Source organism: Megalops cyprinoides, chromosome 5 (assembly GCF_013368585.1).
Source record: "Megalops cyprinoides isolate fMegCyp1 chromosome 5, fMegCyp1.pri, whole genome shotgun sequence".
NCBI classification, from domain to species: Eukaryota; Metazoa; Chordata; class Actinopteri; order Elopiformes; family Megalopidae; genus Megalops; species Megalops cyprinoides.
This window is the reverse complement of record NC_050587.1, coordinates 17,065,484-17,080,045: the sequence shown is the minus strand read 5'-3', so window position 1 is coordinate 17,080,045 and position 14,562 is coordinate 17,065,484. Positions and strand designations below refer to the sequence as shown.

The 14,562-nt window shown below is 38.6% G+C and overlaps 1 protein-coding gene across 1 annotated transcript in view; it reads left to right on the top strand.

Moving 5' to 3' along the window:
• The first annotated feature begins 2,740 nt into the window (after nucleotides 1–2,740).
• Nucleotides 2,741–14,562, top strand: part of camk4 (calcium/calmodulin-dependent protein kinase IV) — a 52,500-nt gene continuing 40,678 nt past the window's right edge. The window contains exon 1 of the mRNA XM_036529894.1: nucleotides 2,741–3,166. Within this exon, the coding sequence (XP_036385787.1) occupies nucleotides 3,051–3,166 (116 nt within the window). The 5' untranslated portion in view covers nucleotides 2,741–3,050. The remainder of the gene's footprint in view (nucleotides 3,167–14,562) is intronic.

Sequence of the window (14,562 nt, the reverse complement as noted above, 5' to 3'; positions counted from 1 at the left end):
ATATTTATCACAGTGATGTATGAATCAACAACCTGCTGAGCATTTTGAAGCTGTACTGTACATTGATTAGCTCCATCCCTCCGGGTGCCAAAGAAGAGCATTCCTCAAAAATCTGTGCTCTTCTCCTTGAGCATCGAATGGTTGGTCCTGTGCGCTGAGGCTCGCGTTGGCGCGCCTAAAAGGAAATGGTGAACGCTGTTGCTGTGGGAGACGGAGCGGATGCACAGTCGCGGCTCAGGTTACACGGGGGAGCTCGCGCGTTGGTTGAAAACAAAGGGAGCGAACACTTCAGCGCAAGCCACATTCCCTCAGCATCTGCTCTCTCGGAGGCTGTAGGCCGCCGTTTGAGAAGCCGTGATTGCGTAATCCCTGCAAGGATTCTCAAGGCCATCTCCTATTTGTTTCTCTGAAAACAGTTTATGGTCGGCGGTCTATTTATATCTGCATATGAGAGACCTATCAAAGCTGTAAGCAGAACTGTGGAAACAACCCAGACTATAAAAGCTAAAAGACTAGTGTAAATAAGGACGTGCAGTATTTACGAGGAGTATCTCGAGCATCATTTTTTTTTTCCCTTTCTGCTTAATGCAGAATATATCTGATAGCCTCTATTGGCTGGGGCCCAGAACAGGAAGCCTGAATTTTTGTGTTTGCCAAACAGGTACTGAACAGATGGAAGCTCTGTTTGCCAGCTCCTTTAAACCCATGCACTGCTTGAATCTTAAAGGATGACCAGTCATGCGGTGTCTCCGTGTTATGGATTGACGTCCATGAGGGATATAGCTCAAGCCACCTCCTGGCTGGCTTTATTAACTTGAAAACCTCAATTAATTTGTTTTTCTTCCTCCTTGCTCAGATGATGATGCCTGTGTTCTTTCTGAGATGTTGACTAGAGCATGTACACTATACCCCGATCTGTGTAGCCTCTCTGCACTGATGGGTATACAGTAAATGTATGGTCACATTGTACATTAAGTGCAACTACATGAAGCAGGCTATATCAAATGTCATGTTACACTGTTGGCGGGATTGGATGGGACATTCATTTCTACATAACTCATGATATAATGAAGTGTGTCATATACATATACAATGTATTATAAATGATTAATGCAGCTGTTATGCTGTTCTTCTGACTTTATGTAGTTGCAATTCATGTCCAAGTGAACTACTGATGTATGAGTATTTGGTAACTGATTGAGGGTTTTTTGACTTATGGATGCATAATGCATAACAGAGATATTTTATTTCAATATTTTTATTAGCAGTTATTGAATGTCTGAACTTAGTGGTATAGCAATAGCCTTCTGTTCTGTAGAAGAATGCAAAAACACTTCATCAACTAGTGTTGTTAAACATTTTGTAAAACCACTTCATCGCAGCATTTCTGCAAGAAAATCTATCAGCTAATCACTAGATGTGTTTTTCATTATCTCGGTCATCATGCTTCAGATAAATAGGATGTGTACAGTGGAGTGTGAACATGATAAGACAATGGCCCCATTTCCATGACATACAGTCTGCCTATACCTCAAGGTTGACATTGGAGAGATTCACATTACATTCATTAACATCTCCTGTAATTTAATAGACATATTTCTACACAATTCACATTCGCATTCACAGCAGAGCTGCTTCTGTATCTTCATGTGTAGTTGTCTGATTGCTTTCTGCAACACAAGAGCCAACTTGTCAACTTGTCACAAAATGAACGCAAGTGCACAGCAGAATACCCACAACTGGAGCAGGAAGTTTAATTTTCTGCAAAATCCTCCTTGTTTACATCACACTCTACAATCTGTTTTTTTTTTCTGCTGACACACGGTAGACAGGAAATTCTTTGTCATACTTTCATTTGGTGGTAACTCCTCCCGGGTCAGCTTGTCACATAGGCCCATAGGCCCTGGGTCTATAAAGGAGATGCATGTTTGCTGAAAGTGGATTCTTTTCATGGCTCCTGCTCACTTTGAATTTGTCCAGGCATGCACAGCATGCTAATGGAGAGGGAACGTAACATTCAGCTGAGTAGGGCCAAAAGTACTGCATGCTGGGTCAGTTGGGTTGCATACTTGGAGCTCACGCAGGTTTGGACAAACTGTGTCTTAGGTTCTGTGGAGGTTCTTCTGTGTTGTCAGGACCAGTGGATATGGTTCTTTCATGTGAACTCATTCACCTGTTTAATTGTATTAATTGAGTAGTCTTGCAGCTCATTCTATCATTTTACCAATAATGCAAATTTCTAAATGCTACTACATTTTTCCCTTTCATCCATGTTACACCCTTCTTCACTGTTCCTTTTTATCTTAGATATGTAACATTTTTTTACAGTCAACAGTGCAGACATTCACTACAAATACATATTTCCTATTTTGTTGATAGTAACAAATACCTGAATTGTAACAGTGGCAAACATGAGTGACAAAGCACCAATGATATCACCTATAATAAGATACAATCTGGAAACCATTCAGCACATATTCTCAAAGCAAATTGTATTCAAAATCCACAAGACGAAATACGTTAACATTAAGCATATCCGTAAACGTCGAGAGCGTTCTGTAACAAAAACCGAACGTCCGATAATGATTGCATCATATTAGGTAATAATTGCAGTGTGACTTGATTACCTCTGTTGATCTTATTGTTGTATGTCGTTACTAGGGCGGCATTAGGACCCAGTAGAATTCATGCTCTAACGCAGCCTGGTTGCCCTTCCTCCACACATAGCTGGCTTCTGCTGTTCGGAGTGCTGCAAGTGCAAAGTAGCGGTGCGGCGGTGGTAGCTAGGCTGACAACCTTTGAAGTCTCCCCATTCTATTCAATGCACCCGTCGCAACTTTAATTCGATCCTACTTTATATTCGACTGTCGTTTTAGTGCTACATTTCTTCCCAACTGACGGCTTTTTTCGTCATTCGAGAATTGCACTAGACGTCCATACCATACATTTCAGGTAGCAGTTTTCTACATCCCCGTGATTGAGTCAAAAATCGCGAATCGCCGTTGGGGGAACTGCTTGCAGGCTTCTGGTAACCGTCTGAAGAGCCGGGGATGCTGAAAGTCACCATGCCCTCACCCCGACCAGGGGCTGCCTCGGAATACTGGATAGATGGCTCCAAAAAGGAGACATTGGCAGACTACTACGAGCTGGAGTCTGAGCTGGGACGGTGAGTACAGCTAATTCTGCACAACGTTATGTCTAGGCAGCTGATTTAAAAAAAAAAAAACAGAATTCATACATAAATCCGTCGCTTTCATGTAGAGTGACTGAATATTGAAATGCACTCTTTGGTCATATACTAATGTATACAGTATCGCTACTGTACATGAAACCTTGTGTTGGAGCTGCTGTGCCTTGAGACTAGAATAACACAGTTCGTCTTAAAACGAAGTAAACAATATTAGCAATCTGGAGGACATTGAGTTTCGTTTGTAATTTGCATCTGTCAGTATGTTACTGTGAACCCTCTCTATCCCCATTTCTCTCTTCCATTTCTCTTTCTCTTTCTCTCTCTCTCTCTCTCTCTCACACACACACACACACACACATACACACACACCATTATATGACACACACCGTTCTGCAGATTGCATGCTACTTCAATTTCCTGAGTATGGTTACAAATGACTGATGCTATTTGCTCTTCAAGTTTGTCTAGGGCTTTTTTCCTATTAGGGATATTTTATTCTGCAAAAAAGATTCTGCAAGAAAGAGAACTCTCCTTCAACCACATCCGTAAAAGGTTCAGTATGAGAAAGGGAAATGACTTGTACACTTTTGTTGTTGTACTTTTTGTATCCTGTTTTTATGAGCTTTGAGGGCTATGCTTAATGTATTGACTCAATATGCCCTTAAGCGACACTTAAAACATTCCTTGTTATTTTTTTTTAATAATGGTGTTCTGTAGCTAATATCCATGTCCTTAGCAACGTACAGAAATTAGAATAAGAAATCTTGTAGACCTCTTTACTGGTGTGTCAGATAGACTCATCATTTCACACTGAAAACATCAATCAACATCCTAATCTTGTGTTAACATTTGTGGGCTGACTTGATCAATCTCATATACTGATGATTACGGTGACCATTTGCTTCAGAACTGAATGTCACTGATGCCGTCTCATTTCGCCCCAGTAGTATGATTAGTTTAGTCAAAAGGACCATTACTTTGTACCTTTTGCCCACTGTATTCCTACAGAATCAAAAAGAAGAGATGTGCATCTGATGATGTGTGATTTTGTAACCTTGATAATGGGCTCTGGTATCATTGATGCAGGTGGAAATCTACACATGCATACTCTTTGCACCTGGCCTCTGAAACAGACCGTTGGTGACATAGCAGACATCAGAGTTTGCAGCTGTATTTGCAACCGCGGTGCATGAACAGAGTGTGAAAAGTATTCTGTGCTTGTGCTTCTCAGTTCCTTTTGAGTCATCTTAGAATGTATGGAAATGTGGGTTTACATTTTAAATACCATGCTCTGACCAATGGCATAGGTTTATATTATTTTTTTCAGATACTTCATTAAAAGTACAGATGATGGTTTATTAGTACTCACGCATTCATTCAAATTTTGAGGAACAAAAAACACTGATAACCATTTGGTAGCCGTTTTACCACTCATCACAAGAAGAACTAGGAAAAAAGCTGTATGAAATATTAGTTCAAGTTTCCAAATAAGGAGTGCTCAGAAGAGGCCATGATTAACAGGTGAAAAGCGGCTTATTTAGATGCTAGAAAAAACTGTCCCAGTGGGGAATAATAGCTTTTAAAATAATGTCAAATGAATTACTATAGCCTCCCACGCACTAGAAGCTGAAGTGAAAGAACATTAAGTATAAGATTATTCTAAAAGGAGTAACAAAAAAAGACATTTCTCAAGGAATGGTCAGTGTATAGGGCTTTTCTTAAAAATTCATTCATGGCAATTTTGGCAGAGGGGTCATATGTACAGCCCAGCCTTTTGAATAGATACTTTTGGGTTTTTTTCCATTAACAAATACTGGACATTTCTGTGTTTTTTCTGTATCTGTTTCTATGGAGATAGTGAGCAGCAGTAGAAAATGGCTGACAATTTAAGAGTTACAGTTGATGTATAGTGAGTTGACGTCTTTAGGTTTAAAAAAAACATATTCAGTATTGCTGATATAATTTCAGTTCAAGCAGTGTTTTCTGCTGGGCAGTCTGATAATGGCGGTGGAGGGGTGTCAGTTAATTAATCTAAGTAGCTTGGTCATTAGTACACTGAATAAAGTTAGGAGACTAAGCCTAATAAATACACCGTCATTAATGTAAAATAGTCTTTCATGTGCTATATTCTCTCAAAGATCACAATTTCTGAATTTATTTAATTAGATTCTATTTAGATTAGTATTCTTTAGTAACAACGTGCAACTCATGCTTGGGAGGTTGTACTCTGAAGGGTGAGTGAGAATGCATCATGGCATATTGTGGCAGTCTCATATGTGCTTCCCAAAATGTCTTACTGAAGATCTCCATGAATGATCATTATGTGCATTTTTAAGGGCTCTGTCCCATTCATCTGTGTATGGTACACACACACACACACACACACACACACACACGCATGCGTGTGCACGAAATGAATCTACGGACATCTTAACTGCTAGTGGCATTGAGAAGCACCTCATGTTTGAAACATTTGTCGTATGATCCTCTTATGACTCTGTTTTGGGCATGTGTCATTTGGAAATGGGGCCCTGATTGGTCCTTGAGGAGAGCTTTGAATATTTACCTCTTCTAACTCGCAGAGGTAATTTAGTGAAAAAAGTGGCTAAAAGTTGGTTACCGACTCTTGAGGTTCAATGACTCCAATGAGGTTATTCCAACAAATAATTGATAAACACTGACCCACCAAAAGAAAAAAAGGCCAGTAAGGTTCATTTTGTATGAAATGAACATGAAGTTGGACGTGGTCAGTTCTTGAAATGTGCCTGATATATTGGCTTTATTTTTGTCATGTCAATTGTTCTGGCCATGTGTACCTTCATGGGCTTCTAAGGTGGACTTTTTACTTCAAACATGCTATGCAGTTTAGTAATATTGAAGCTGACAACATGCACCAACACATTAAGGAATGAGCAAAACACAGACTTTGGTCTTCTAAACTTTTTTAAGACATGCCATGAATACCACTCTTTTCAAACATCCATGCAATGATAGTTTTCTAATTTTACAGTTTTCCGTCATTGATGCAATTTAATGAGTACATTGTATTTTTAATTCAAGTAGCAAACACTTCCCACAACAATACAGTTCAGCTGAACCTCTACGGTGTTGCCTGTTGCCTTCAGTTACCAATAGCTGGTTATGGGTGGGGGATCAGATTGCAGTGCAGGATTTAAAGAAGTAAAGTGTATGTTATGCCCCTTGAGAAATAAACAAGTGTTATTTCAAATAAAAAGGGGATAATGTTTCAGTTGAACAGATTCATGTTCCAATCCACAATGTTCAATGCTAGTGTATTAGTGTTAGCTAGTGTTTTCAGTAGGGCTGAAATTATAAATAAGGGAAATCATAAACAGTGGCATCTTTGGCATAAAAATTCTGGTGGGGCACCAATTAGCTTGTCAAGCCTATCAGTGACGACTGTGAGCCTCAATCTTGCTAGTTTGACACAGTGATGAAACCCTTATAACACACTATCACGCCTAGCTGCTATCCGATTCGACTGACAAAATTCTGAGTCAGGTACAGCCCTAGTTTTCAGTTTGATGGGACGATTGGTGCAACACAGAAAAGCTGTTGCCTTCTTCTGCACCTTATATACAGTATATATGGAAATTAAACTTGCCAACTGTCATAAACTAAAAGATGATACTCAATCTACTTCTAATGAATTGAAAATATTCATATTGAGTAAATTCTTGTTCATTCCGATCGCTAAGATTCTGATTCAGGCTCTGATGCAGAAATTCCCCTTCGCTGTGCCATCACATCTTGTTTAAAGGTGGGGGATGCACTGGTATGTACTTCATTCTCAGTGCACTAAAATATATTATCATATTTAAATGATAATTTAAAGAGATGAGCAGAAGAGCAGATGAGTTCCATACTACTACCTTCATGTTAAGCAGATTTACTCATCCATTTTTTTCTGTGCATGTAAGTTATGGTTTATTTCAGACTTTCTGGCTATCATGACTGTAATGATAATGTAGTCAGTCCAATACATTGTTTAACAGCTTTTAATGTGTAATGTGTAACATTTATAGCTATTTATTCCCTATTGAGGATCTAGAATTGGAGGTGTGAAAACCATATGATGACGACGACAGCTATCTACATGAAAAATCGAAACAAATACAAGCATTATTTTCGTTTGTACTTTTTTGGAACCTTGGATGAAAACATTCCTATAGCTCAGCACAGAGCATCCATGTTTATTTTATCTCTACCCAGTGTGTCTAGACCGGTAGCCATTATGCAGTACCTATCCAAACTGTGTGACCAACACATAGCTATCCCAGGAAATGGGAAATGAAGCCTCTAGAGTGAAACAGCTGGCTAAAATTGTGAGGGATTTTTTGTTGATATGAGCCCAAATGCTTTGGTTATTGTCCAAGTGTAGTGGTGTTCTGGCTGCAGCCACATGCATAGATGTTCCTTAATCATTAGCTGAGGCTCAAACTCAAAGGCGTTGCCATGTATTTTTATGAAACTCTTTCAGATCTGGCTTTTTAGATGAATAGTACAGACTTCCAGCGTTGCATCATATACACAAGGAGCACAGTACAACCCATGCCTTCTTGGCAATTTTCTTCTCTTATCTTGAACAGGATATTAAATGAGAGAGCCCAAACAAGGCCATGATTGAAATGCTGTCATGCATTTTTTCTTACCTGTAGAAAATAGAAACTATCACTACAGCCAGTGCACATTACATCAAAGTCAGTCCTCTCAATTTTAAAACGCAAGTTGATTTTTTTTTTTACTTAAAATCAAGAAGTGTTTATGCTGCCCAAGGTTATAGGTGCTGTGAATGAGGGTAGTAAGGGTAGTATGGGTAGTAAGACGAACATTTTCATGTGTATACATTCATAGATTCACTAATAATTTAACCCGGTCAAGTGGGCTTTTAGAATAACAAGGAGTGGTGTCCTCTGCGGATGATTTTTGGGCCAGTGTAGCCAGTGCTGCTGAAAGGCACCTGGAATTTCTCCAGCCGCGATGGAACATTTAGTCCTCTGGTCCCTGTCTTATTGCCTTTCTCGTGGGGTAAAGATCTCGAAAACATGGTTACATTGGGTATAGGTCATAATGCAACAAAGCGATCGTTGTATTAGAAGCAACTAGATTGCCATTTACTCAAGTGTCGAGAGAGATTTTGTGCCATAGGAGTATTGCACATTGTAAACAGGGTGAGCCAGTGGTCAATGATGTTAACCACTTTGGCTGCGTTCACCTGCATTGAAAGAAATTTGTCATTGCTTTAGAATGGATCCACTTCGATAATAGGATTTTGTCCTGAGATACCACAGTTGTGAGAAATTAATATGTATCAGCATACAATAAAAGATGATGAGCAAAATAAAGCAAACATATATATTTCATATATGTCAGTTTTCAAGAAGAGTGATGTTTATAAATGATGTAGGCAGCAATATAATATTAAAGTAGGCATTGTTTACAACAGATGTCAAACGTAAAATATGCAGTAGTACTATATACCACCGAGATGCTAAGTCATGCATACAGTGAGAATCCAGATCCAATCAACACTCGCCCTCCTACTGCTCATTAATTACCACAAACCTATTAAAGGATTCCAGCACCAACAGCTCTCTAAAAATAACAAAAAACCCACCATTATTTTGAGCTTTGTAATGAGTGAGTGGTTGATCGTGATGTCATTCCAGTGAAGGCCCGAACACCGGGTCTCTCCTATTTTGAAAGTGAATTAAGATGTCTTTCTTTGGACACCCCGTAATGAGGAATATTATGAGGGTTTGAGGGTGCTCCTTTTATTGTAAGCAGTTACAGTATATACTGTATAGTGTACCTGTATGGCCGACTGGGTCCTCCTAGCCAAAACGTCAAGCTTCCATGTCTCCTCAACATAAAGGATAAGAATGTCATGTTTTTTTTTCTTTTTTGCTGTATACAATCCCCTTTTGATTTGGTTACATCTCGAGGTGAGGTGCGTTCTCTGTGTGCCCTAATGTAATATTCCACAGTCTCACTAATAAGGCTCTGGTTTATAATCTGTTTATACAGCAGATGATGGCTGCTCTACCAAACAGGTCAGTAATGATATACTTATGCCGTCATCGTTTTTATCAGGCTCAATTGCTGACAGACTGTTCTAAGCCTCGCTGCATGTCAAAAATTGCTGTTTGGTGTGAAAGGCGAACTCTAAGTCTGTATTGTGAGATGTTATGTATTACGTGTCACACGCTTGCGTCTTTCATTTGGAATTTGTTCTGGTGCTCATTAGACGCCAGATGGGTACGGTTGTGGTTTCAGTATAGTAAAATTATACAGTTAGATAATGAAATCAATGTCCATTCTTACCCTTTGCCATTCAAACAGTTGACCGTAGGAATACTGACTGTGGGAAGTATTACTTTCATTGAAACAATATTGTACGTTTTGGTTGAGGATACAAGTTCATAACACCATGCCTCATTAGTGAAATTGCAATTTGCCAGGAATTTTTTTCTGAAGATGTTCTGGTTGTTTCAGCTGTTAAGTTATGCGCACAACTCTCTGGCTAATGAGTGCCAAACGTACTGCTGTTGACTCAGTTGCAACGGACGACTTCAAAGGTATTTGACTTAGGTCATGAAAACCGAGGGTAGGAGTCACGTTGTACATGCTGCTATCGCTATGTTTTGCATTTGGAAGGTGCAGGAAAAAGAAATGTGAATATATACTTGTTTTTTAACCCTGCCAAACAACATTAATTTGATTAGAGAGAGTGGAGACAATTTGGGGATCATTACAAGGTTAAAAAAGCAGGCCTTCCACTCGGTACCAGTAGGCAACATGCTGTACAATTTCAACCGTGTCTTGTTGAAGCAGTCATTAGTTCATTAATTGAATCTTGTAACAAGGTTTCCAGAAACTGAAGTCATTAGCATCCCAGATCTTTTACAATTTAGTTGTTTTTTTCTTTTTAATGAGTGTAGGCATCCGTATAACGTGATTAATGGGAGAGTTGATTACTTTATCTACTTAATATTAGGGATGTACATTTTAAATGATGAGACATTTTAATACTCCATGGCTGCCCAAGCTGAATATTCAGATAACTGACTTTTGTTTTCCTTAAGCACTCCAAATTTAAGCAATGAAAATAGATAATATTAATCATGTATGGGTTATTTTATGCAGGTTGTTTTTCTCTCCTACAATGATATTGATTACATAGAAGAAGTTTAATCCACCTTTTTAGCATATATTTGAATGTTGATTTAAGTAATCCATCCATGATCTCATGGTGGAATATTTGAACCATCAGTCATTGTGTTTCATTCAGTCTTACGCGGACAGTGCGATATTTTTTCAGTTCAGGGAAGCTGTGAATCAGCTGTGGGTCAGTTCAGACTTAAGTACTTGTAAATGTGCAGCAGAGGGAATGTCTTTTGAGAGTAGGTTCATGGATTCTGTGGAGTCAGTGCTTTTTTCTATTGCAGTTCTGTTGCAACAGTGCATTATTTATTTGCTCTGGTTTTGTTATACATTCCTAGCTGCATTAGGATTTGCCCGATGTGGAAGTATTTGTGTTCATTAACTGAGGCTTTTTTCAGGGGACCAACTACTGTTGGTTCAGGTACTGTAATCTTTTACCCACAGTGAAGTGAAAAGCAAAGACAGTATGTAGAAATTTGGGAAGAGGTAGTTGTGACAGGGTACATTTTTGGATTTATTTCCACACACAACATCCAGAGATTTCAAATGTGTATTATGTGATCTAATTAGAGTTGAGTTTTATTCTGAGTAATTTTGAATAATGTAGTAATACCCAACCAAGACTTTCATCTTCCAACCTTTTGTTCCTCAAGACCATGGCTTAACCACCACACTAGACTATGTATCAAAGGCCTTGTTTGTTAGGGATTAGAGCAAGTGTTTGATTATTTGACCATTATAACCGCAAGACCCCTAATATATACTTCAAGTACATCAGAATTTGAAAATTGCTAATTGTCAAAAATTAAGAAAATTTCTCATTTCATGTTTTCTCTTCAGTATTTATAAAGCCCAAGAAGCTTGCATAAAATAATTCATTTACATTGTTAATTTTCCTGCCTGAAAACTTGTGTGAAAAGAGATCTCTCTGTAGTCTCATTATTTACACAGAAAAAAAATTGAGTTTCATATAGTGCTTGGGGTAGAAGTGTGGTTTGCTTATTGGAATATTCAGTCTTGGGTACAATGGAGTATTCCAATGTCAAATTATCCAAATATACACATCCTTTCTATTTTTAAGACTTTGATCATTTCATTTTTTCCAGATTGTAAATAATACCTATGACTTCAGCACTTATCCATTGCCATCAGCAATAGTATTAATGGTGTTTTACCTTGCCAGGATTGTCCTGGGAAGATAGCCATGGAGACTGGAATGAATCTTTGGCTTGTACATGTAACATTTGTCTCACTAATGCTGGCTGAATTAAACGGTGACATTGAGGTGCATTAGGGTGCACCACGTCATAAGTCATTACAAGCGCAATAAATCAGGATTGCCACAAACCCAGATCCTCTTTCTGTCTGAAATTTCCCGACACACGAAAAGCTGGAACAGCAGTTACAATAGGAACATGGTGTGCAGACAGTGGCACTGGATGAATTTGATTAAAACAAATGCATGTTTGTACCTCACAAAGTGGGTGGAGGCGAGAAAAAAATCCACGTTATGCAAATGATTCTTTTATTTTTGCCTTTTGCAACTTTACCTAATTCCCATTGTACATGGACAAAATACCTGCGAGATAATTGTGTTGGATTATAACTGCCTTCAACTCAGAGGGAAGCTCACATTCATTATTTAGCTTATGTATTATTGCCAATTGAAAATTCACATGCTGACAGGCATTCCAGTAACAAACTCCTTTGGAAATAGCAATGTGGTATAAAGGAAAAGAGGGAAAAAGAGAGAGGGGAAAGAGATGAATAGCTTTTGAATTGTATGTTTTGCTGGTCGATAATGAGCTGCTGCTGTCTTATCTCTAGGAATGTGTTGCTTATGCTTTTAATTAGAAATTGTTTTCGCTTGTGACTGCTTGCTGTTTACTTGAATATGTACGTGTGTGTTTTTACTTAAATACGGTATGATTCGTGGACAGTTTTTGTAAACTCTTAAATTGACAAACAATACTTTTAGAAATTTGAATTTGAAGAGAATTCTGTTAAATGTGCTGTTAAAATCACATTACAGTGAGTACTGTAAAGTATGTCTGATTACAGGACAGCATACTGCCAACATACTGTGGAAATACAACTGTGTGTCTCTAAGAAGAAGGATGATGTAATGTGTAAATTTTTAATTCTACTTTTTAATTTTTGGTGGAGCATTGCTTCTCAGAATATGAGTCACATTTTGAGCAAAAATCACTTCTCCTCTTAAGAAATGGGTCAAGTTGCACTTGGTGTATATGCTTGGATATCACTTCAAAATGTTAAATTTACACTCCCAGAGTGTGAAATGGATTGTATCCAAAACAAATGGAAGCGCTCATCTCTGCTCTGTGGCACATAATAGCATAATGTCTGTAGCCTGAATCCTAAAATTTCCCAGAGGTCCCTAATTTATCAATTAGGTGCTTGAATTAGAGTTGGCTATTTTATATTGATTATCAAGTGCGAGTTTGTACATTGAGCTATGAAAGCGACTTGCACAGATTTGGTGAAATCGTACCAGATTTTTTTTTTCCTCAGGAGAGGTATCAATACTGTAGACTCTGCCAATGAGCTGGGCACAACAGATGAGGAAATTATTTCATTGGTGGATTACTGAACAGCAAAGATGGTGCATTATCACAAAAACTGAAACTAGCTCTTTTGGGATTGATTAATGGTTGATTTAAAACAAATGAATACCACAATGTGACACAGTCCAGTTTTATTATAAAAAGAGAGGAAGTGAGTACAAGGATATTGTGTACTATTCCTTGAAAACGGAATGATGCAGGATAAACTTTGCTGCACATGCAAGCATTGGATGTTGGTACTTCATCATAATATGCTTGTAGTGCTGCTTTGTGAAAAATCCAAGCGACAGTGATTTATGTTAGTGGAAAATAGAGCTTCCACCTGTCCCCTATATTGGAGACTCAAGATCTGGTTGCCTCCAATCCAGCAAACGGAGACATACGCCTGTCTTGTTACAGCATTATAAGGTCTTTGACCGCAGCTGTCTAATTCTGCAGGGGTTGAGTGTGCAGGAAATTAGAAATGGTGATGATTTCCCAGTTGGGGCCGCGGCTCATTTCCCAGTTGGGGCGGCAGTTCAATTGCTTGAGAGGAGATCGCTTGCATTCCGTTATCTCCTCTCCTGATGTATGCAGCTTAAATTTTGCAAATATTATATTACTCCCCCAATGAAGCTAAATTGTTTCTTAGCCCATCAGCTCCATAGCACATGTTGTTTGTATTCCATTAGCTTTCGAGCACGCTGACTGGATGCTCTCTGTGTTTGCTGAAGGACTATGGAGCTGAGAGACCAAAGCTAGAGAACACATTGTAGCAATATTTAAACTGAACGTAATGCAGGTAACAGGCGCTTCTTTGGGAAGGTGTTCTGCACTGTCTTTTTTATTAAACATTCTAATACAGAGTGATGTATAGTGCTTCTTGGAGCCACGCTCCCAGGAGCAGTGCCTCCCTACTAGCATGCCTGACCAGCAGTGGGCTCAGGGCAGAGGCCAGCATAGCTCCCACTTCCCTGTCAGCCAAAGCCGATAAGAAGGTGGATGCAGGGGTGGAGGAGGGATGGCAAGCACAACAAATATGTGTTTCATTTCTAGCTGGGTATGTTTAAATAGGCCACCAAATGTAACCGTTGGAAGATATCAATACTTGGCTGTAGATGATTGGAATTAGAAGATATTTAATAGTTTAGATATTAGTAATTAATATATAGATATTTAATAGTTTAATAGGCCACAATGTGGCTGCCCATTTACAAGATATAGTAAAAGTCTCATGAAGGCAAAATATCATGATCTACTAGACTGCATGTATATACTGTGAAAGTAAGTTTGAGGTATTTTGAGGTATTTTGAAGTAAGTGCTGTCTCTCACCAAATGTTACACAAATTAACAACAGTCTATAGTACTTGTTCCTGTAAAAATATGCACAAAAACAGTTGTGCTTGATACCTTGAAATGTTAGCTGCCACTTATAATGGAATCATGGCAGTTCAGCATCAAAACAGTACATTCATTTTTCATTGTTTTCAAAACAATTTCAGGAATGAAGAATGCACTGAGAGAAGGACAGGGAGGAGATTTTACACATTGTTTCCGAGTATGCTCCAGAATCAGAATCATTTTAGGTAATTTTAGTCTGTTTAACCAGCATTGATTACCAA